Genomic DNA, 25,731 nt, shown 5'->3' on the forward strand with positions numbered 1-25,731 from the left:
CCCTACATCATTCTATTGACAATAAATTATTTTTGTAGAAATTATGTGCAATTTAAATGTAAATGTGCCTAATAATATTGTAGTAAGAAGAAAATTATTAATCCTCAGATGTAAGTTTATATCAATTCAGTTTAGATTCTCTTTTGTATAAATATAAAGAATCCTGTCACTTTGTTAAATCTCTTGTAGACAAAAAGGAGACTACAAAGAAATTACCAAATTTACTTTCAGGAATATTCTAAGGCTAGGTTATAACACTGGACTTTCATCTCATTTGCTAACACTATATCAGAGTGGATGATCTCAAATTGTGATCCTCAGACCAGGAGCCTTAGCATCATTTGTGAACATATTAGCAAAGCAAATTCATAGGCATCATCCAGACTAACTGAATCTGAAATTCTGGAGTTAGAGATCAGAAATCTGTTTCACAGGTTTGTTACTCACTAAGGTCTGAGAAACATGATCTGTGGCATTAAGTCCCAAATCTGTTAAATCAATATGAAAATCGGAACAGCATAAAGGATGTAATTTATTTTAAAATAAAAACATTACCTATTTAGTATTACTCATTTAATAATTTTAAAGTTAAGTAAGTATATTTTGCATCTACTTTTTTCTCATCCCATCAGAAAGGTGTGGTGAATTATTGGTTAGGAAAATAATGTTGTCTGATAGCACAATTTTAAAGGAATAGTATAAATGAGTAATAGAAATAATAAAATAATTCCTTGAGGTCATGTGACCATCAGGATTGATTGATACCAAATGTTCTATATGTTAGAACAAGTGGGCATAAAAAAGCATGAAAAAATAGTTCTAATAAATATGTAATTGCATGAAAGAACCATATACCTGTACCAGTAGCAAAAACCATTTAAAAATATTGGTTAAAATTGACATATGTCAGTTAAAAATAAATACATTCTTTAGATTGAAAACACAAAACTATTAAAGAGGCCAGAATTTTTTCTTTCTTTACTTCTTATTTTACATTCAAACTCTTTCTGGTATGTGATACACTTTACAGAAATTTTGCTGTTAAGTGGGAGAACTAATAAGAATGTTGTTTGCTGGGCATCAATATTCCAAATACTGCTTCACTCAGCGTCTCAGGTCTACCACTCTTTAGTTGGGTAATCTTGGGTCTGTTCCTTTTTATCTCAGAACTTTATTTATAAAGGTGTTCTAATAATAACTGTGTCAGAGAATCGTGATAATGGAAGAAAAACCAGGCTTACAAAAGTACTGCATATAGTGAAGTGTAATGTAAATGTGAATTATTGTTATTTGTTTCTGATATGCCACAAATATCAGCTTTCTCATCACATTCTAATAGTAAAAGCTAAAATGGCAAAAAGAAGAAATACTGCAGATTCTAATTGCTTGGGGGTAATGGGAAACATACTAGACATTTTTTGTGTTTGTAATGCATTTAAAATCATTTCTATAAATATTATTCAGGAAGGAGTTAAAGAAAAAGAGTGTTAATTCCTCTAAGCTAATAATCTCATAAGATTGTGAACTATGTCTAAGGAGGCATTAGCCAAGCGAAATCAGTTTATTATCATTTTCATCAGTTAGAAATAGAAATTGGTAAAGCTATGATATTAATAGCAGTTATAAATAACCCTCTGAACCTGGACCATATCAAAAATATCAACTGTACATATAAAAATATTATTTCAGGTATACATATTTTCTATTTCCTCTTAGGATATTGTAAATTGAAAAACCCTAGGGAAATACATAATTCATAAGTAATAAAGTGAAAAGGAAAACAGGGATGATACATTCATAAGTGTCTAGAATACACAATCAAATATGTTCCCCTGCTGTATTATGCTGTACAGAATATTTGCTTTGAAATGCATCTCAAAATTCTAATGCATTGAAGTTTAAAGAAAATGCAGATCCTACTGTTTATTTAGAATGTAATATTGTAAAATAATGCTTAATTTGGTGAAAGACAAGTGCTTTGTAGTTTAAACCTGCTTAATCATTATGGAATGCTACACATCTCAAACCTTTTTACAGATAAGTTAAATGTAGCATTTAAAAAATCAAAATATAATTCAGTAACCGATCCTACCATTTATTCACGCACTTATGGTTTAACAAATAATGTTATCAGATATTTTACTTATCAGTATGTGAAAAGAATTAATGTATGATAATAGTCAGGTAAAATTGTCTGAAGATAAATACTGAACAATTTTTCAGCTACATTGGAACAAATAGGTTCTTAAAATGAAAGATTATGAAACAAAACAAAATAAAAGCTTAAAACTAAAATAGATGCTAATTTTGTCTTCAAAAAATAAAATAAAAATTAATTTAAAATGATTAAATCATGCTTATTTTGACTATGCAGCAGAGGAGAGAATGTAGCAAGCATTACTGTTCTCTTTAAAACACTCAATTTTATTCCCATCTGATTTTTGCTATTTCCTAAAAAAAAAAACACCCCAGCAGTTCAACTTTAAAAATCCTCAAATAAAATTCTTTATACAATCTCATTATTGTCCTTAGCTTTCTTTTAGAATTCACACATACCATTTTATTCTCAGTTCCATATGATTCTGAATATTTATCTGTATATAAAATTCATGCATATGTAGAAGTTTAATTTTTGCCATGAGAAATATCTAAATTTTGAAGTAAAAAGTAAATATTGTACCATATCTAAACTCTAGTAGAGCTGATCATATAGAGTGGTCAGACACTAAATATCATCTTAAGAGTTTTAACCGGTGTTTGTTTCACTCTAGCCCAAAGAATTTCTAATCCAAAGGTTAATATAAAGTTGTTAGACTGTTACTTATATAGGAAATGGTCTAAGTTGATTTTTTGTTTTGTTTTTTAGACATAGCTCATCTAATTAACATAAGAACCCCATGGAGTAAAAAATATTAATATCCCCATTTAATTCATTTTAACTTCATAATATCCCATAAGATCGACGCTATTCAAATTCTCATTTTATAGATGAGAAACCTAAAGCTTAAAAAAATCTAATAACTTACTTAAAACTTATTCAGCAAGCAGGTAGTAGTGCTCATTTTTGAAACCAGTGTTCTTGGGTTGAGAGGTGATGACCTTAACCAGTAATCACGATACGCTACTTCTCACGCTAATACAAAATTGCCTACTAAAATAAGTACCAGTATTTCTTAGCTGAGCTGAAAAGTTCACTAAATTGCCATAAATGCATCCTGAAGATGATTTCTCCACCAAACCTCATCTCCTGTAGACCAAGTAGCATTTTCATTAAAATTAGACAGCACAATCAAACTATTTGAGGTATGAAAAAGCTACAATAGATTTGCATTCTAAGTACTCTCTGATAAAACAAGCAGCCAGAGAAAGAAATGGCATCCATGTTGCTCAATTCTGATGCTTTTCATTTCACTGCGGCATAGGATGTGAGTTGTTTATTTAGCTCCTTGCTCTGTAAACCCACATTTACCTAAGATTCAGAAATATAAACTTTTGCAAGCCAGAATTAGGTGGTATGTCTGATGGTTTTATTTTTAATATTAGCTGAAGGAAGTCTCCAGCTTGATGCTTTCTTTTTATTTCATCTGGAGAAAGGTCAGAATACTTATTGGAAAAATATGAAATAATAAGAAAAACAATCTTTGGCAAATTTTAGGGTGATATTAAGGTGAAGTATTTTTTTTCCCTAGGCTATGACTTTGTACAGTTAGGAATTTAACATACCTAAGAGGAATATTCCCTAAATAGTGATGCAGACATGGAACCGATGATCCTACTTTTGTCAAGTCCCTGTTCCTATGTCAATGGGGTAATGTGCAGATTTGATAATCTCCTCAAAATTTGATAACTTTTATCCACTTATTAAAATAAGTGACCTTTAACTTTTCAGTGAAACTTAAAAAAATAATCTCTGTAGCACTTATGAAATATCTGGAATGTTAGAGGAAATTTTTGTGACATTTTTCCTAAAAGTATTGGCCAAGTTCTCCTAAATGATTAAGATTGCAAATCCTAGTTTCGATGGCTTTCTGAGCACATACATACCTCTGAGGTAGTTGATATACTCATGAAAAGAGGCAGTTTTGTAAAATTTAAATTTCTGTATGGACAAATCGGGGTATTTAAACCGATATATATTACACTTGAATAGTGCTATATGTATTGCTTCCTGTTTTAATTAATCCCTTTACATATTACTATTTTGGACAATGAAGTTCAAATATCTCCACCATGAAATAGAATCTATTACTTAGTAAGCAATAATTTTAAAGGCAAGACTTGGATTCTCACTTTCTGCCCAAATTTTGTAGCAAGAATAGCTGTGGCTCCTATAATAAACTCTATGAACCATATGCTGGTCAACTAAATGCTTTATTGCATTGCTCAAGTGTGTTGTTTGCATACACAGTTTATGAGAGTAACCAAGCTTTGGTGTTGTAACAATTATACCTCTCTTCACTCACGGGGGTAAATGCTTTATCTTTCAGCCCATATGACTCATGAAGAGAACAATTTATTTGGTGAAAGAATCACTGTACGCCTGCGCCAATGTTATTCTTTTAAATGAAGTGCCAGGAAACTAAGTGTAATTGCATGCATTTGGGGGAACTGTCCACATTTGGAAAAGAACTGTCTGGGCCATTAGTGGCATTTTATTCAGAATGGAAATTTCTTGTTTCATCCATTGGACATAAGAAAGGAAAGATCTTCTGATCAAGGGCATCTTTTCCAAATAACTTATCAGTTAGGATTACTTTTCTCTTTTTAGGTCTGAGTAATATGCTTCCTTGAATACTGTACAGAATATAAACCAATTTATAAGACAAAATTTCAGGAATTCTAGCTTATAAATAATTTCATTTCTGGAATTCTAAACAACAGAAAAAGGTGCTACTCACCATAGGACCAGGTGGCCCATCTTGGCCTGCAGCTCCAGGGAGACCTTGTTCTCCCTAAGGAAGAAGAAACACGATTGATTTTTTTAATTAACAAAAGCAGATATTTTTTTTCTTTATTTTAATTTTGGTAATACGAAAAAGAAAGAAAGCAAACATCACCTATGAATTCCATCACATGCAGGACATATACAAATATTGTAAGCGATTTTTAAGTCTTTTTACTTTCTGTGTATATGTCTACGTGCACATACATACACACACATGGATGGATGGATGCGTGTATAAAAATTATACGTCTTTGAGATCTCAGGGTTTAGTTTTCTATTCTACCTTTAGAAGTTAGAATTTCACCACGAACTTATTAAATAAATGACATACTTAAATATTCTAAGGGTCTCTGACTTTATTACATAATATTTACTGCACACAATTTATAAAATAATGCTGACATAAATATTTTTATTCATAATTTTTCTTAGAAATAAGACATTATTTTCAAAATGACATCTTTCAGCACAGATGCTCACCACAGGGCCAGGGATGCCCCGAAGCCCCTCTGGACCAGGCTTTCCGGCAGGTCCCTGAGGACCAACTGGGCCAGTTTTTCCTGGAGGACCTTCAGCTCCTGTTTCTCCCTGTTAGAAAATAAAATATGTGAATGCATTAATAATGAAAAAAGACATTTTAGTATTTTATTAAAAGTACTGAAATAGATGTTGTCCAGCGTACATGTTGAGTTTTTCAAGCATAATAACTGTAATGTATATTTTACCTTAGCACCTTTTTCACCCTGTCTTCCCTCTGCACCTGCAGCTCCAGGAGGACCCTATAAACATAAAATTGCATTTAAAATATATATAACATATAAAAGTAATGTAACTGAAGACTTATTTACAAATACCCCAGTTTAATTTGTAACAGAGTCTAATAAATTGTGAATTTCTATAGCAATTTAGTTTAAAACACTGAGAAAACTCAAAACTCTTTTTATGTACAAATTTTAGTTAGAATGTTAAAAACAAATGAAGCACAGATTGAGTAGAATACAGATAATCACATCATATCAATGTAAAGAAAGAATAAAGAAAAAAATTTTAAAGAAATGCTGATGATTTAGTCACGCTTAGTGTGTTAAATACTCAGATATCATTTATTTTGTTGTATAATTAGGAAGTAATTGAAGGTTTCAGATTTCACTTCCATCATTATATGTGTTTTTAAGATTGGCTCCTTTCTTAATCTTAGAAGATCCATACATTATACATTTTCATAAGATCATGTTAAAACTGGAAGAGTACAAAATTTAAAATCTTGTTGGTCAAGAGATATTATATTTTCATTCTCTGGAACTATGTAATTCACATAATTAAGTGGTATAAAAAATCGTATGACTTTTTAAAACCTAGTATTAGAGAAAAAGCAGGAAAAAAATCTTCACACTCCATATGTCATTCAAAAACTTAAGAAGATATTCTGGTATTTGCATAACTTTTGTATATCTGCATGGATTGCTATGGAGAACTGCTAATTATTATATATAAATTATATATAATTTATATATATTTAAAGCTTTTCATAATACTGCTCTTTGTATATATATATATATTTTTCCTCTATCTTTGTGAGGTATCTGTCTCCCTATTTCTCTTTAGTTTTAGCTAAATAAATAATGATTAATTTAGCTAAATAAATAATGATTAATAAATAATTAATCAATTATTAGTATTTTTGAACTTCAGTTCTTTCATGAATAAAATGTTATTAATAAGAATTCTCTTGCTATAGAATTGTTGTTAAATTTAAATAATGTAACACATGAAAAAGTATTTTGTGAACTTCCAGTAGATCAGTATCAAATACAGGAATGGAATCTGAAGCTTAAGAGCCTAAAGCCAGGATTCAAATTTCCTGGATTCAAATCCTGGCTCTGCCATCAACAAGCTTTGTGATCTTTGGCAAGTTACACACCCTGTGAGTGATTCAGTTTACTTCTCTGCAAAATGTGGATTATAACAGTAGCTATCTCCCAGCATCATCATGAGAATTCAATGAGTTGGTAAATGTAAATGGTGTATAAAAGTACCAGAGACATAAAGAACACTACAAATGTTAGTTATTTTATTATTGTTACTAAAATTATTAGATATTGTTATTCTATATAAATTCTATTATTTTACCAATACTTTTCACCATGTTGGCAACCTAAGAGTCAGGTCAAACAAAACTGACTTTCAAAATACATTTATAGACACCGTGTCAACAACTTACTTTTTTCCATACATCCTGTTTATAACACCTGAAAAATATGAACTCCATGTATGAAACTACTTGTTTTAACTAGAAAATTGAAAGTCAGCTAAACGATCCCGTAATATATAGTCAGATCTTGAAATCTGACATTCAAATTTCCTTCTTACATTCTCTTAGTCATTTGTGAAATATAAAACTTGACATTTCTAATCTTTGTAATAAACATGTAGAAAGGAATCATTTATATTACATAACATATAATATTCAAGGTATCAAAGAAAACAACTATTTTTCAAGCTAGAAATATGCTATAATTCCCACTGTGTCTAAATTTTGTTCCTACTCATTATACTAGGTCATTGATATTTTCACTTATGGCGTCTCAGATCAACACAAGCAGGGCACTTTGTTTGATAGTCCAATACAATAAGAGTGCTTTTGGCCTCTTACTGTGGTGGGCTATACAATATATATAATAAATTCATTCTAAGATATAAAAAATTATAATTGTATTATAAAATATTTATTTCATTCCACTACTTAATTGATTTTTATTATTACTTAACAAACATTAAGATTCAATCTGAATCTTAACTGTGCTGAAAATTTCTACACAAGTTCAGACATAAGTATAGAAAGTTTAAAAAAGAAACTTAATGGTCTCTAGGAAACTGTATTTCATTTTTCCCCAGACTCTCTTGTTTTCCGTTTGTTTACTTCAATTTTTGTTATGAGTTGTGCTCAAAATCATCAACTGAGATTGAGGTTGGAATTTGGGGAGAGTAGCAGAAACAGTGTTAATTGGTGAAAATAAGGTGAGACAGGATGACTTTCTCTCTTTCAGATGCTATATTAATATTCTAATGGTGGATACATGTTAGTCTTTCATATGGTCTTTTAAATCCACATTTTAAATGGGTATCAGGCACTTCATCAAACTCAGAGTTCTGTGAATTCATTTATCTCTGAGACAGTCAATGAAAATATCATTAGTAATTATTTTCTCAATATCATCACTATAACTTCATATATTATTAGGCATTCATTGTGCCTCGACCCAAAGATAAGAAGTGCATAAATCCTGTAAGCAGTCTCTTGAGGCAGCAACAATTTGTTAACAATAATATAGGCATTAAAACTTAAGTGTATCTTTTGAATTTCATACTATTTATGCAAGAGGATTTCTGTAGAGAAGCATAAGCTTCAAATATTTCTTAGTGTTAAAGAGTTGAGTCATTTTGGTGTGCAGATGGTAACTATACTTATTGTGGTGATTATTTTGTAATGTATAAAAAAATACATTTTTGGTGTGATGGTTAAAGTATTCCTATTCCAATTGGGTAAAACAGCCATAATGACTATAATTTGGGGAATAGAAATTATGAGGTTCAACTGAATAATGGGCTTTTCTTTATTCTATGAAGATTTTTCCGTAAACGAATGACATAAAGGTATGGGGTATTAACTTCAAGATTGCAATTACACATATGAACTTTATAGTAGAGAAGATTTATAAATATCTAGCTTTAGGAAAAGCAAGTCATCAACTGTCTAAAATGTAACAAAAATATTGTTTTTACTGCAAGGGAGAAAAAAAATTCTGAGTTTGAAAAGCCTAGAGAATTAAACACAAGTAAACTACAACATGGCCACAAAATTGTGATTCAATAAAAAGTTTCTTCATCCCAAAAGGATTTCTCCCCTCTTTGAATGAATGCCTGATGTTTTTCATGCTGGAAATCCACATTAAATGGTTTTACTCTGTTCTTTATCTCATTTTTCCCATTTTCATTTATTCCTTATATTTTTTCCAGATGGCACAGATTTTTTTTAAGAAAAACAGGATGAAAACAGGTGACACACATTTTTTTAAGAGAATAGGAAGTTCCCTTTAAAAAAAACTAAACAATGTCTATGGAGAAATTCTTATTTTATTCATTTCTTTCTCATATATCTGCATAAGCAGAGAGGCAAGGACTTAATATAGTGAATTACTTCCTGTACTATCATGAAGTAATGAGTGTTCTGATTGGAAAATGCCTTGTAAAACATGAAAATAAAATAAGACTTGGTTAATTTTCCACCAGTAATCACCATTACATGAGATTTTCCTTGCTATGAGAAATATACTTTATATAAAATACACAGTATAATCCTCTCTCCACTGTTCACATTTTATAATATTATTCTACAATTTACCCATTCTTCCATACATGTTGCAAATAGTTAAGTCTTCCTTATATGCCAGAAATGTGCTGTGCATGGAGAATACAAAAAAAAAAAAAAAAAGTGAAGCCCTAAGGAATTCACAAAGTTTAGTTATGAAGGCAGACAACAAAATTAACAAATATAGTACATTGTAAAACACACAAAGATTGATCTTAATCTTAGTGTGGGTAGATATGGGAGGGATGTTTCCTTCTAATCTGACCACCCACATTCATGCATAAAGGCATAGGGATGGAAATAATACATATATGGGCATATATAGTAGGTTAAAGCTTCCTTTGTGTTTCTATTACTTAATAATATTTGTTATTGTTTTAATTTTTATTGTAAATTTTCCTTTGGCAAATGAGATGGGACTCCTTAAAATTCCATTTAATATATGCATTTTCAGGTTAGGTTTAAATCTTTTTTTAAGATTTTTTAAATCTTTTTTTAAGTCATCTCTAGATTTTTTTTCAGTAAAAGGACTTTGAACTAGTTCTTGGTTTCAAACTGCTATGATAACCTGAATATTAAAATTCCATGGCTTACTGATATAAACTGTACAATCTTCTAGTGCCTCAAGGAAATATACATTTATTCTCAAGTATTAAAATGCATGACAGAATGTACATGTACTACAAATGTCAACTTAATTTCCCTACTTGTTCAATAACTGTTAAAATGTTGTTTCTCAGTATCACTGCCACTTGCAACATTCTGACCAATATTCTATTGGGAGGGTTTATTATCATTTATTTGTAAGAGTCACTCAAGGAAAAATACATTTCTATTCATTGCTACTTCTGCTATGAGATGCTATAGCAAAATTGTTATTGGTCCTTTTCTGTTGTTACAATGTAGCAAAACAAAGGATAAAAGAAATGTTAATTTCCACAAAATACATACAAAGCTTACTTAAAATTATGCTTTCTAGATGAACTAAAGGGAAATAAATGGTAAGGCAATTCTGTATTCAATTAAGTCATAATTGTGTAGATCAGATATTATAATTATTGTATAGGAATTTTTTTGCTGTTTCCACAAGGGTGATATTAAATTGATTCCTGCATCAAAGACATTGCTGCCTGTTGGCTGAATGCAAAGGTTGGTGAAGGCAGAATTCTCCTCTTCAGCTACAATTCACAAAATTCACTCTGCATCATATCCCTTTACGCTCAGGAGCTTTGTGTTCATCCAGTGCATAAACAAAGTGACCTCACAAACATACAATAAAGTTCCCAAGTACTTCCTTCTAACTCATTTTAATCACATTATTATCTCCCAAACTAGTTCTAAATCCCTGTTGCTTGGCAAATCCATTTTATTAAAATTATATGCAGTCATCATGACATCATGCTCTGTTTTTTGGCAACAGTTCGCAGAGGAAATTCCTTTACAGTTTACGCTACATGATTTGACATCAACTAACACCAAATAAATAAATAATACAAATTTGTATTCATCTCAACAGAATCACAGTATTCTATACTTCAAAAATGCAATTAATTATGAAGTTACTATGAATTTATTGCTAATAAACTTTCATCTCAATTTATATAACTCAAAAATTAGAAGAAAATATCTTTATCTTATCTGTATATTTTATTTAATATGTTTGTTTTGTTTATAAATGATGGCATAATTCAAAACCTGTATTTAACTCCTTAAGAAGAGCATCCACTCTTTGAACTCTTGATAAATCCATATATTAGATGTAGTGGTTTAAATATACATTTTATTAATTTAGTCTTCACTTCAGCATGGAATATTAGTTATTTTGCCTACTTTATAAATGAGAAAACTGTGACTCAAAGAAATTAACTTATTCTAAGTTGTATTTATAAGTAGCAAAGCAAGAATTTGAAACCAGGTCTATTTGATTCTAATGCAACAGCATTCGGGACTAGTTTGTGCTGATAGTTAGCTATGAAGACTCAGTTTACAGGCTGAGAAAGACCTAAGTAAGTAATTTGTATTTCTATTTTTTCACCTTAGCCATCTTTTTTTTTTTTTTTTTTAGGTTAAGGTAGAGCTCTTGACTAGTTTGGTTGGTTGTAATTCAAAAGAATGAAAGTATTAATTGCTACTGTTAAATCAGAGCAAATTATAATTTTAGTAATAAGATTGTTGACACTAATCTTTACAGCATTAGAATATATTTTACTCTGCTAAAGAAAAAAGATTATTGTGTAAAACAGAGAAAGCCAATTAAACCTGCCAATCTATCCAATCCTAATACAGAACACAATTTGACACATTACATTAAATATCGTTCAGGTTAGATTTAATGATGCCACATTTTAAAAGAAGAAAACTTGCATAATACTGTTCAGTTGGGCTGACCTAAGGTTGATTCTTCTGCTAAATCAAAATGGATGTAAATAGTTTTGTAAGCAATGCATAGTCATCACAATCTCATATCATTAAAAATTCATAGATACAAAGTCTTCTAATTTTGTTTCAAAATGACTAGAGTGGAATAAAAATAGCATATTATATTCATAAAAATTGCTTTTTAAAATGGGAGGCTAGAACATCTCTAAAATTTTTGATGAGATTATTTTTAAATAATCTCATCAAAAATCAGAAAGGCAGCACTTCACTATAGAATTTTCTAATAATGAAAAGGATGATACAGGGAATGTATCAGTTAATTACTTTAATATCTAACTAAGAGTCTCAGCATACAAATGTATAACTTCCTACATGTCACTTGCAACTACTGTAACCCTCTTTCTCCCAGAGAAATAACTACCATTCTGAATTTAATGAATCATTGCCTTCATTTATTTAATCACTTTTACCACTTATGTTTGAATGCTAAACAACATGTTTTTATTTTTTTACATATTATATAAATGAAATTATATATCTTCTCCAGCTCAACACTACATATATTTTCTTCTTAACATCAGGTGTTTGAGATTCATCTTTGTTGATTCACACATCTGCAATACAATATTTTCAGTGCCATACAAAATTTCAGTTTATGCCTATCTCAGTACACTTATTTTTTCTATATGTGTGTCTTGCTAAAGATGTATAAGATATCATCCAGAGCATGTACCTAGGAATGGAATTACGAGATAGTAGGGAAAGTCCATTGTTAAATTCTGCTAGGTAATAATGAACAATTCCTAAAGCAGTTGTAGTAGTTAGCTCACGATAGCTGTTTATGATAATCCCCATTATTTTCTTTTTGAAAAACATTGTTTCCAACATTGGTTTGTCAGACTTAAATTTTCATCAATTTATAGATGTAAGTGGTATCTCTATGTCATTTTTAACACGTTTCCCTAACTTCTACACATCCTTTTACGTGTTTGTGGAACATTTGTGTAAAATACCTTTTCATGCCTTTTGCTGATATTTTTCTACTGTTTTATGCTAGTAAATTGTTTATATTTATTTACTTTTTTTAAATTTCAAAATCATTCAGTTTTCAAAATGAGTAAGCCACATGATCCACCACTGTCTAGCTAAAGAAATTAATTCATTCCCTAACTCTGTCACATATTAAAAGAACACATCCCACATAGCAAATGGTACTTAGTTGAACTTATCAAAGATTGTAAGTGAACAATATGTTTTGACATATTTTAAAATAAAACTGAACTATATAGCCCTTGCTGAGAATTTGCTTTGGATAATGGAATGAGCTGAGAAGCTGCCAATGGATGTTAATAAAATATTCAAAATATATTTTTATATAGTCCCTCCTTTTCCAGTAGTTACAATTTGAAGGAAGGTTTAATTCCCTCTGCGTCAAAAGCATAATAACCTATACCTATATAAGATGATAATTTTGTGCTTATTATAACTATTCAATAACTGTTTCATAACTAAAGGCTAACACACTAACATTATTATGTGAATACATATTATTTTTGTTCTTTATGAGTTATCTTATAAATCCTAGGTATAGTAGGCCCTCCCTGAGAAGCAATATAAGTAACTTGCCTAAGGAAATACAGGTAATAAATGGTAGAGCTGGGTTAAAAGTCAGGTAGTATGACTTCACTGACTTATTAACCACTGCGTTAAATAGTCTTCCATCATTTGACTGGGAGAAAGAAAAAAATGATTTCATGTTTTCTCAGGAAAGATTTCTACCAATTTTCAAAGACATTTTATATAAGTATTCTTCTGAAAGGTCTGAAATAATAGAACAGATATTCATCCATTTGGAAAGTTTTAAGAACATTCAGAATGTAGGCAAAAACAGGCAACAGAGCTCAACATCATGTTACACTTTGTAATTACTTTCTAAGAATAACAGCCCAATGGTTGTTTTGGGATATATTTCTTTTTCTATCAAGATTATGCTTTTGGGCTGCTGACAAAAAGAAAACAAACAAACAAAATAATAATGATAATAATGAGAAAGAGGAAGAGGAGAAGAAAGGTAAAAAAGGCACTTGGGCCAGCGAGAAGAAAATTGTATTCAGAGAAAATATTTACTATAAACTAAGTTCATTTCCAGCAAAGAGAAATGTTTGCTTGTAAATGTTGACTCAATTTATGTCCTGAGAGACAGAATTAAAACCTGTCACACTCTGTGTATAGGAAGATGTGCAGTGTGAAAATTCTCCTAAGATAAAGCTACCATTAGAAAACCAGAGTGGCCCCAATTGCTCTGTGTCTTTGGATTACTGAAGGGGAAATGAGCCTAAGAAATATATTTTAATGTTGACCAAATATTTTGTTCATGGCTAGGTTGGAAAATAGACTAAAGGAGGTTCAGGAGAACACTGTATATTAATAGAAGTGCTGCAAGAGGCAGGTCAACAGGACTGTTTTATTATAAAAACAGTATAATGATGGGAAAAAGGCAGTAAAGCAAACCTCCTAGGGTCCACTGTAGCCAATATTTTGAACAAGACCTTTATATTTTACTATAGCTCTTTCTTAAAATCCTATCAAAATTGTTTGACAGTGTAAAGCAATCTAACATTATATGCTGATTCCTGAGCTCATTCTACTGATATTGCATTCAGGTTTCTATAACGTTTTCAACAAGCACTGGAGTGGGGGCAACTCATCTCCCTGTAGGATACCATGAGCTGAAATTCAGGGTATCAGCAGAGTCTTTTATAAGAGCCTATGGCATTTGTACAGCAGAGACCTAAGCACAGAGAAGTGGGAAACTATTTTTCATTGTGACAGATTAAACCTGTCAACCTGTCAATTAAATTGGGTTTAATAAGTATTTTGACAAATTTAAGAAATCACTCTCTAGGACATATGTTTTTCAGCACCATTATAATGCGCTGCCTACAGCTTACAATTATAATATAAATTTATACACACAATGGATGATGAGTAGGTGTTTCAAATAAAGAATTTAAAAAACTTACTCGCTTTCCAGGAGGACCTGGTGGGCCAGCCTCACCAGATGGGCCAGGAGGACCCTAAAAAATGTGAAAAATACCTTTTAAGCAATTGGGTATTATTTTATGGCTCCCAGCACTGTTCAAAATCTGGACTGAAGCCAACCTGCTTTCTTCGTTTCTCCACATCTATCTTTCCTGGAGAATCTTAGCCCTATTTCAGTTACCTAAACTTCCTCCAGATATCTATAATTTGAGCTGGTAAATTCATATGGAAAACTTCTGCAGAGCTGGAAAAAAGTGAATCGAATTCCTTCTATTTAAAACTGTTTTTTTTTAAGTGCTAATTTATATCTGACAAGTATCCAATAGATGTACTAATTAATAGAATTATATGGTTAATAATTCTATGTATATCACATACATCTGTGAACCATAAATCTATTACCTCTAATTTCATCTTGTGCAACACTAGCATTTTTATTCCAAGGAGCACGCAACATGCTGGGATATGACCCACAAGTCTTATCTACACAGAATGTCTGTATCTCTTTGACTCCAAGTATCCAGGGGGTATGGCTCTAGAGACAAAGTTATGTTAAAGAGTGCAGATTGTCTTTGACTCCTACTTAAGTTAGTGCCCTCCTTTACTTCCTCCCTAAATAAGCTTATGTGGTCAAAGCCCCCTACTGCATTTCCCAAATTAAAAATAAAAAATGAGTGCAAAAATGCTGAGTTCATTCTGGTTAGTAATTGAAGTAATTCATGCTAATAATAGGCTGATAACCTAGGTTTCTTCATTTAATTCTTATTTGTGTTTTTAAAATGACTTTCCGCTTAATACAGTTGAAGAGATAGTTCAATGTAATATAATATGACAAAATCACTAGTATGATATGACTACAGTTTTTATTATGAAGGCTTTGCTTATATTTCTTAAATCACATCAAGTAAGAAATGTTCCATGTAAGACTGACTTTAAACTGGAATTCAAATATACCTGAATATGTACACACATAGCTATGCTTTCGGAAGTATAATTATTTCTGATTATTTATTTAAAATATCTTGAGACTATGCAAAGATTGAATAAAAATAGTGTGCTTACTTACCGGTTGTCCAGGATCTCCATCTTCACCCTTGTCACCACCAACACCATCCTGTCCCTATAATGGGCAATAGAAAATGAACCCAGGTATTTCTCACTATTAATTAACTTTTATCAGAAAAAAAAGATATGATGTATCATGTTAGTCCTTAAGAAAAATTATTACCAGATAAACAAATAAAAGTATTTTTATATTCTTTCAGTTGTTTTTTTAAGGATTATGGTATCTCTCTTTCCATAAAATGTATGAAATTGCTATGACATCAAATTTAAAATATAGTATGCTCTTAATATAAGGAAAGAGGAGGATATAATTAGTATAGAAAGACAGTGCATCCTTTAACCATGAACAAATATGGTGCAGTCTGAGATAGAATTTGCATTTTAGAATGGACTGAGGTAAAAGCAAAAATCTTGTAACTTTGAAATGATAGTAATGCGGCTACTCAGATAATTAGTATGTACAACTCAACAAAGTCTGGAAAACTAACCCAATGAAGAGGTAATAATAATCATGCAACACAAGTCTGATAGTCTCCAAATATATGAATTTTTATTCTGGTAGTTGTGATTACAGTTTACATCTTCCTTTTATTGCTGTTTTTGGGGATCCACTGAAGTAATTAAGACTTTTCTTTAATTACTAACTGGGAACAATCCCCAGAAAAATAATTCCTTTGTTTTTCTATGATACTTACTGAAGGGCCAGGTTCCCCAGGGGGACCAGGATCTCCAGGAAAACCAACAGGACCCTAAAATAATGTTTTTAAAGGAAAGAAAATAAATGAAAACTTTTTATAAAGTCATGATATTCTGAAATTTAAGAGGTAAAAGTCATGGTAAAACCATATGAGAATATCTCTCTTCTCTTGCTAGAAATTTTTAAAAAAATGAAATCATTTGAGAATGCTTATGAATACATCAAACAATGAAAAGTCAACTTCACCAGCTATGGGCCAAAGTATCATGATTTCTAGTCTTTCTACGAAAAGCTTCAAGTGGCTTTGACATAGATGCCACTTTAAAGAGGACCAAAGTCACTTACCGGGTTACCCTTAGGGCCATCGTCACCTGATGGTCCTTTAGCACCAGGAGGCCCAGCAGCACCAGGTGGACCAGCTTCTCCTTTCTCTCCTCTTTCTCCTTTGGGACCCTATACAACGTAAGAAAAAGAATGATTATCTTACAAGCTTTAAATCTGTTTCTTAACCTTAGCATACGAGGTCAGACAATACTCTGCTGTGGGAGCTTGTCTAATGCGTTGCAAGATGTTTAACAGCATTCAGGTCTCTTTTACTTGGATGCCAGCATCTACCATTCCTCCAAGTGTGATAACCAAAAACGTCTCCAGACATTGCCAAATGTTTCCTGGGAGTGAAATTCACTCTCAGTTTAAACCAATCTAAATTAGAATAATGTAATGCTAATACAGTTCATAAATGTTTACTCAATGTAGCAGAGTTTGCTGGTTTCTTTTGTGGACAGTCCACCAAAGATATATGCAATAAACAGCTTATAGTTCTAATGTTCTAACTTATGCTAATGTAATTTTTTTTCAGTTTCTGTGTGAATCAAAATATGCAGAGGATAGGCAAAATTATTGAACAAACAGGCTCTGCATTTGTGATGATTCTTAACGGGTTGGAAAGTGAAAGGAACTGAATCACAGCTAGGAGTTAAGCTACATGTTTAAAATACTCTGAAGGAAATATCTCATCCATAACACACTACATTGAAAATAAGCCAGCACTTACTCCTGTGCCTGCTTCCCCAGGAGGCCCTGGGTTCCCTGCTTCTCCAGGCTCACCCTATAAAGAAGAGATCAAAAGAGTATCATAGCACAGAAACAATGTTTCACATTTGTAAAACTTCTTTCAATGATGACCATGACACTTTAGCCTTTAACTCATTATATTATTTAAAAGGCAGTGGAAAACTTTGATAAAAAGAATAAACTTTTCATATTACTGACCTTAATACTTTTATTTCTCAAGTGGGGAGATAGAACTGGATAAGCTGGATGCTACAATTCTCATCAGTTAGTTAATACCCAGAGCATTAACCCAAGTTACCACCAAACCACACGAAGCAGACATTTGCATGTTTCCTAAAAATTGTGTATTTGTGTTGCATCAATATTCATATTATAATTAAGTTTATGGATTAAACAATTTAAAATGTTTTTTACTAAAATATGAATTTACTTTACTATAATCAATTTTGTAGTATTTTGATAATCCTATGAAATTTATTTAGTAGAGGTCTAAAGTAGAGCTATAAAAAAATACAAAAACACTATTTATAAGATACACATAGATACTTAGATACTAATTAAAACTGCTTTGTTTGAGGATATATATTGGTAGTCTTTATGATCTCCATGTATAGATGTGGATGGATATTTTATGGCTCAGTGCAATAATAAATAAACCTCCTAGCCTAGTAGGCTTCCCTTATGAAAGTCTGTTACTAACTCTTCGCACTTAGAAATGCATACAAACATAATATTCGGTTCAAGTAATCATCCAAGTGAAGTAATACAATACATTCATGTACCATGTTTCTATACAAAATCAGTAGTACTAGAAACTCTGAAGTGAAAATTGTTCTAAATTTTTTTAAAATGTGAGGCCTGAATTTTCTTTAAGTTTTAACTCAGCTATTTCTAATATTCCTGGCACAGACCCACTGCTCATAAATTGGTTTGAAATATATTATATTAAATATAAACATAATTCCAGAGGAGAGACTATTTTGTGTACATAATTTCTTATTCTTTGAGAATATGCACATATTTTAACTTCTTGAATTATCTGCATAATGAGTGAAAATATCAAGTACCTTCTAAGAGTTCATTAGTATTATTATATGTAAATTATTTTCTCTCTCAAGTAGGTAGCAAATATTTCCAATTATCTTGAATAAACTTTACAAGTAAAATATTGCATTTACATTATTTTCAAAGCAATGAATCATTCATCCATCCCAGTATGATGGAAAAATATGCAAGTGATATATTTATGAGTCATTATTCACATCTTTGAAAAAAACTTAGTTTGCCATTCAAATCAACTGTAAAATGTCGATATTAAATTCTTTATATATGGAATATATATAGTATACTGCATAACCTCAGTTAGATGTGAAATTTAAAATAGCCAAACTCACACAAGCAGAGAGTAGAATGGTGGACACCAGGGGTTGGAGAGTGGGGGCCATGGGGAGATGTTGGTTAAAGTGTACAAAATTTCAGATACTCAAAATGAATAAGTTCTGGAGATCTAATATATAGCAATATGACTATAATTAACAATATTGTATTGTGTGCTTGAAATTTGCTAACAGGTTAGATCTTAAGTTTTCTCATCACACAACCAAAAACTGGTAACTCTGTGAGGTGATGAATATGTTAATTACCTTGAGTGTGGGCATTATTTCACAATGTGGCATGTATCGAAATATCAATTATATGCCTTAAAAATACACAATTTTTTTTTACATCTTTATTGGAGTATAATTGCTTTACAATGGTGTGTTAGTTTCTGCTTTATAACAAAGTGAATCAGTTATACATATACATATGTTCCTATATCTCTTCCCTCTTGCGTCTCCCTCCCTCCCACCCTCCCTATCCCAGCCCTCCAGACGGTCACAAAGCACTGAGCTGATCTCCCTGTGCTATGCAGCTGCTTCCCACTAGCTACCTACCTTACATTTGGTAGTGTATATATGTCCATGCCTCTCTCTCGCTTTGTCACAGCTTACCCTTCCCCCTCCCCATATCCTCAAGTCCATTGTCTAGTAAGTCTGTGTCTTTATTCCTGTCTTACCCCTAGGTTCTTCATGACATTTTTTTTTCTTAAATTCCATATATATGTGTTAGCATACAGTAGTTCTCTTTCTCTTTCTGACTTACTTCACTCTGTATGACAGACACTAGGTCTATCCACCTCATTACAAATAGCTCAATTTCGTTTCTTTTTATGGCTGAGTAATATTCCATTGTATATATGTGCCAGTGTGGAGGTTCCTTAAAAAACTACAAATAGAACTACCATATGACCAAGCAATCCCACTATTGGGCATATACCCTGAGAAAACCATAATTCAAAAAGAGTCATGTACCAAAATGTTCATTGCAGCTCTATTTACAATAGCCTGGAGATGGAAACAACCTAAGTGTCCATCATCAGATGAATGGATAAAGAAGATGTGGCACAAAAATACACAATTTTTATTTGTCAACTATACCTCAATAAAGCTAGGGGAAAAGGAAATACAGGAAATCTATTGACTATGTACAAAATGTTTTCACATGTACCACATTAACTCATAGTGATATCATAAGAGTTAGAACTAGAAGGGAAATAACTGCATATTTTGTGTTTTTTATTAATCTGTGTATTTTGTTGTTCCCCTTTAATCCCTGTCCACTATAAAGTTAAACTGGATTCTGAAATGATTCCATTTGTTTATTATTTTTTTTATGAGGGAAATAATAGGTGGTGAAGAGACAGGATTAAATAATTAATTGTCAAAAAATAGTACAGATGAACCTATTTGCAAAGCAGTAATAGAGACACAGACATGGAGAACAAATGAATGGACACCAAGAGGGGAAAGGGGGGGGTGGGATAAATTGGGAGATTGGGATTGACATATATAAACTACTATGTATAAAACAAATAACTAATGAGAACCTACTGTATAGCACAGGGGGAAGAAAAAGAAGGTACAATCTATTTGTAGGACATATATTAAATTAATCTTAAAAATGCATTCCAATATACAGTAGGTGCAGACAAATACTTCTTGATTCCACTAGTACGAGGCACTTAGCATAGTCAAATTCATAGAATCAGAAAGTACATTGGTAGATGCCAAGGGTCAGGGGGTAAGGGGAGTAGGTCAGGGGGTAAGGGTACCTAGTGTTTAAAGGGGACAGAGTTTCAGTTTAGGAAGGTGAAAAATTCGGGAGATGGATGATGGTGAGAGCTGCACAACAATGTGAACATACTTAGTGCCACTGAACTGTACAGTTAAATATGGTTAAAATAGTATGTTTTATATTATGTGACTTTTACCACAATAAAAAACATTAAAAAAATTTTAAAGACAAATTTTTACTACAAAGTCTCTTCATTTTGAGAGCAATGCATTAATATTAAATTCTCTAATATATATATATATATATATATATATATGAAAATTACCTTTTTTGAGTATTAGAGATAAGTGTGCACAATATAAATAGCAATTACTTAAGATGAAATTAATATTAAATCTATAAAGGTCCCATTTAAAATCTTTGGAAAGGGGATAGGACAAAATCACAAGGAAAGAAATAAAACACTGTAACAAGACTACATTATACAAATTAAATATATCTAGTCTCAATGAGGCTATATCACGTTTATTCTAAGTAATAATAATTGATTTAAATACAATAATACAAATTCTATGAAGAGTATTGGCATATAAAGGAGGTGCTAGTTTATACATTTATTATTACTTATCATGTAACTATTTTATCACATTCTATAGTGCACTTGTTAAGATTAAAGCCCCCTTCAGAAGAGACAGCAAATTACTCTGTATGCCTAAAGTCATAACAGATGTATTCATTCTTAAGGTAATATCCTGTTCTGTCTCCTTGTTTTGAAGAAAACACTAAAGTACAAAATCTATCAATAGAAAATATATATTATATGGAAAACAAGTTAAACTAATTTAAGCAAAGTGCAGCATGACTAAAGTATCTTTGTTTCTCTTTTCTTTTTTTCATTGAATTAGTGACTGGGAATAAATTTTCCAAAATAGAAATGGGGAAGAATTCAAACCAAATCAGAGTTGATGTCAAATATCTGTAATCCACATAATAGTATATTACCCTAGATTATGAAGAAAAAAATAAAATTTAGGGTTTCATTTCTATCCTGCTGTCACATAGAAACTTTTTTAAACAGAGAAAAAATAAAACTCTGTTTTTTTAGTATAACAAATTTAGATTCAGGTATGTTTTAATTTTAAGAAGTCTAACGCCATCCTGATTGACTGAATCATTCTGTGAAGATTCAAAATTGGCCAAGTATTTCCAGATAGGCTTTAAACAAATGGAAACAGTATGGAAAATAAGTTATCCAAAACTCCAAACATCTGGCATCCATGTTTATCTTCAAGGGTAGCACAGAGGATAAAACCATAAAAGAAGCAACTAAAGCACTTAAAACTTTTCCCACTGCACACAAAAGCTTTAGGAAACAAGTAAAATAGGCTGAAAAGGCTATTAAATGGTTTTAGAATTTGCTATATCGGCAAAAAACTAAAATTTGAGGCTAGTTCTCACAACTATCTGGTCAGTATTAGAGCTGAAAGAGGATGATGGAAAGGGAAGAAAGAGGAAAGGTGTGGGCCATCTTCATCAGTCTACTGCTATGATACCATTAGACACCAGTCCTCTCTTCTGCTATTTTTTCTATGACAACTGAATTCAACAAAAAATTTCTTTCAATTACACTCTCAACTTATCTGCATTTTTCAACACAAAACTTTAAATTTAAGAATATAAACCAAGAGTTGATCAATCAAAAAAACTAGACTGTTTATGCAGTAAAAATTAAATAATAACTTTCAAATATTTCTAATCTAGTAATTAAGAAACTATATAATAGTTAATCATATAAAATTAATTATAGTCAAAATACTAGAATGTGGGTGTTGAGAAGAAATAAACACCAAAGTACTAGGTTCTCAACCTACTACCTTTCTTTTTCTGAGGGCCAAATACTTTGATTAAGATAAATGAATGAGTATAAGATATGCTATGTCAAAATTTTTGAGACTAAACAACAATAATTTTTATGATTAGGATAAGTCTATACTTTTGATATTTCTTAACAAAACTGAAGCAAACTCAGGAAATTTCTAAGTATTTTTTCACTGCATAATATTTTATCGTATGAAATTTAATTTTCATCCCTCAAAACTGGTAAATTATTTTTTAAATAAAGCAAATAACAATGTTAATTTTCTTGAAAATTATTTTAAGAAATGAGAATGAATGCATAAATAACAAATCAGAGGATCATTTTTACATTTTCATGAAAAGGAAGAGCAGATATTTTAAATAAAATCATGTTCATGAAAAAAAGAAGCTATTCTGAGCCCAGATATTATGGCACATGCCAACTATTTTCAAAAGTGCCAAAGACAGGTCATAGTATTAGTAATGAAAATATAACTCCAAATATGATGAACTGAATGATTAATTCTTTTGTAATATGAAGGATTCCTTTCTCACTTTTAAGTCAGTTACATATTTTTTGCTTTTAAGTCAGTTACCAATCTCTTCTATTTTCAATAATGAATGGGTACTAGAGCCAGAGTCCAGTGAAACTTACATGGGTTAGAGTGGATCCTGATTTAGTCCCTTTCTAATAACAAAACCTTAATGAAATTACTGAAATTCTCTACGATTCAGCTCACTCAGCCTAAAAACGTGGGTAATAATAATAATGCCATCATCATGGAGAGGCTGTGTTGATTAAAGGAAATAATCCACCGCTCAGCACAATACCTGCCAATCAAAAATGTGTTATCTCTAAATCACTTTTTCTTTAATTATTTAACTATTAGAGCAGATGAGCTGTAGTTCATATAACTATGTGTAAAATACTTAGAAAGACAGAACTATTAAAAGCACTTATAATACTGGCTAATATTGTCAAATTCCTCAATTCTTGCTGTTTCAAACTGTCTATATCACTGAATTCCTTACCTTTTCTCCAACACCACCAACTGAACCAATGGATCCCGGGGGTCCTTGTGGTCCCTGTAGAGTAGGAAAAGGAATACAGTTATCCTTGCTCTTAAAATAAAATATAAAATTATAAATATAAGTCCAGTTGTTCTGAAAGGGAGAGAAATATTATGCAAGAATATTCCAAGTCATTTGAAAGATGAGGCAAAATGATGAACTTTATTGAGTTGTCAAATTTACTGGATAGCAAATAATTTAATTATACTAAATTGATTTTCAAATTCACAGAATTTTGAAGATAAGGTAGGAGATTTTCCAACTCTAGTCATGTCAGTTGATACTTGAAACATAATTTCAATCTCTTTGCCTATTGAAGAGATCAGATTTAGAGGATAATCTTGTAGATTTTTTTAGTGGATCAAGATATGACTCTGGTTAAGAATTATGTAATCCATGCAAAAAACAATATAAACCATCTCTTAAACTTTAAATTACATAGGGGGAATTAAAACCTAAAAGCATTTTTAGTACATCTGTGCCTAATCTATTTTACCCAGTTCTGGTCTGCCAAAATTAAAAGCAGGAATAACAGAAGAGCAATAAAGCCAAGAATAAATGACTTGTTCTTTGTGAAAAGGGAAAGTCAAATGGAAACAGAACATCAAAGCCTATAAATTTCTTAATGGTAACAGTAAGATAAATATGGCATTACATTCCTGTAATATTGGAACAGTCAGTCAACAATTAAGCTTGGGGGAGGAAAGTTTATACAGTTGACAGGAAACATTTTTTACATGGCAAGAGGTGCACATATTATCATGCACATATTACTCTGACATATTTTATAGAAGGAAAATACAAAATACAAAACTTTTAGATAGTAGATGCATAAATAAAGGCTGTTTGGAGTACAGACCTAGGCTAGTACAATCAAGCCAATTACAACCATCTCCTCAAGCAATTGTAAAAGATAAAGGTTAAATTGGAAACAATTCAGCAACATTGTACAATTACGTGCAAGACAGTATGTTGAACTGAACAATGCAGTTCTTAGAGCTAGTATTTCTAATTCACCAATAAATATTAATATACATTGACTGTAAATTTTGTACCTATATTATATTTGTGAGGACTAGCTCCCTACAAAGACTTTCTTTTCCTGGAAAATAAAATGGAGTGAGTAAATGATCCTTGAGCTCTTGTTCTCTTAAACATTTAACAGGAGTGTAATTGTCTCCATTATATCTTGACACTACCTGCTATTAAATAATATCTATATAACTTCAAAATAATTAACATATTTCACAGTCTTACATCAGCTCCATTGGGACCTTGAGGACCTCTGGGGCCTGGAGGACCAGGTGGACCCTGTAAGAGATGAATATTAAGGTCTATGAAGTCTAAACTCAAATGCATTTCTGATATTTCATTTTGTGATTAAGAAAACTAAAAGAAGTTTCAGCCTGCAAAATCATAGTCAGTGAAGCATATCAGGGTTATAAGTCATTTATGATGGACACAACATCATGTTAGCAAATGATTATTTACACATATCTATGGGGAAATTAGAACTGCAGGGAGAACAATTTAATTAAAAATTAGAAAAGTCTATTGTTACTATCTGGTAAAATGAAGTCATATAGCTAGAAATATTTTAGGCTAGAATATGCTAGAATGCTAGAGTATAAAAGGAACATAAACTTTGAAGAGGAAATGGTGTTTGAGTAGATTTAGAATTCATTAAGTCTATATTTTTTGTATATTTTTGTTATGTTTTTTATGTCAGCTCTCATGTTACATATGCTAGAATTGGAATAAGATTAACTATTTAGTTGTCTTCCTCAAACAAAGCATCTCTCTCTTGGTTGTGCTTTAAGATTACCTTGGGGCACTTTTTATAAAATACTGGTGGCCAGAACCCCTTACTTCAAGAATGTATTAATGATTCAGGGAACCATAGCAAGCATATTTAGAGAGGAGTTTGCTATGTAATGATGCTGTTTGAGGTATTAATTAGTTATTTGAATCAACAATATTTATGTTCTCAGTTTTTAAGTTTATTGTAATAAGAATAATTTATTTGAAGAAAATGAAATCTAACATGCAAATATAAAAATATCAAAATATGTATTTGAAGGAAGCAAAAATTGGGGGCAATGTTTATTGAAGGGAAAG

General features: G+C 31.2%; 1 protein-coding gene across 4 annotated transcripts in view; it reads right to left on the reverse strand.

Moving 5' to 3' along the window:
* COL11A1 (collagen type XI alpha 1 chain) overlaps positions 1–25,731 on the reverse strand; it is a 197,853-nt gene that overhangs the window by 15,161 nt on the left and 156,961 nt on the right. For all 4 annotated transcript variants that reach the window (XM_007471378.1, XM_007471380.1, XM_007471381.1 and 1 more), the window contains 10 exons: positions 24,871–24,924; positions 23,575–23,628; positions 17,552–17,605; positions 16,843–16,950; positions 16,496–16,549; positions 15,802–15,855; positions 14,717–14,770; positions 5,671–5,724; positions 5,426–5,533; positions 4,899–4,952 (listed from right to left, as the gene is read on the reverse strand). In XM_007471378.1, the coding sequence (XP_007471440.1) occupies positions 4,899–4,952; positions 5,426–5,533; positions 5,671–5,724; positions 14,717–14,770; positions 15,802–15,855; positions 16,496–16,549; positions 16,843–16,950; positions 17,552–17,605; positions 23,575–23,628; positions 24,871–24,924 (648 nt within the window). The remainder of the gene's footprint in view (positions 1–4,898; positions 4,953–5,425; positions 5,534–5,670; positions 5,725–14,716; positions 14,771–15,801; positions 15,856–16,495; positions 16,550–16,842; positions 16,951–17,551; positions 17,606–23,574; positions 23,629–24,870; positions 24,925–25,731) is intronic.

This window comes from Lipotes vexillifer, unplaced genomic scaffold, assembly GCF_000442215.2.
Source record: "Lipotes vexillifer unplaced genomic scaffold, Lipotes_vexillifer_v1.1 scaffold1350, whole genome shotgun sequence".
NCBI lineage: Eukaryota > Metazoa > Chordata > Mammalia > Artiodactyla > Lipotidae > Lipotes > Lipotes vexillifer.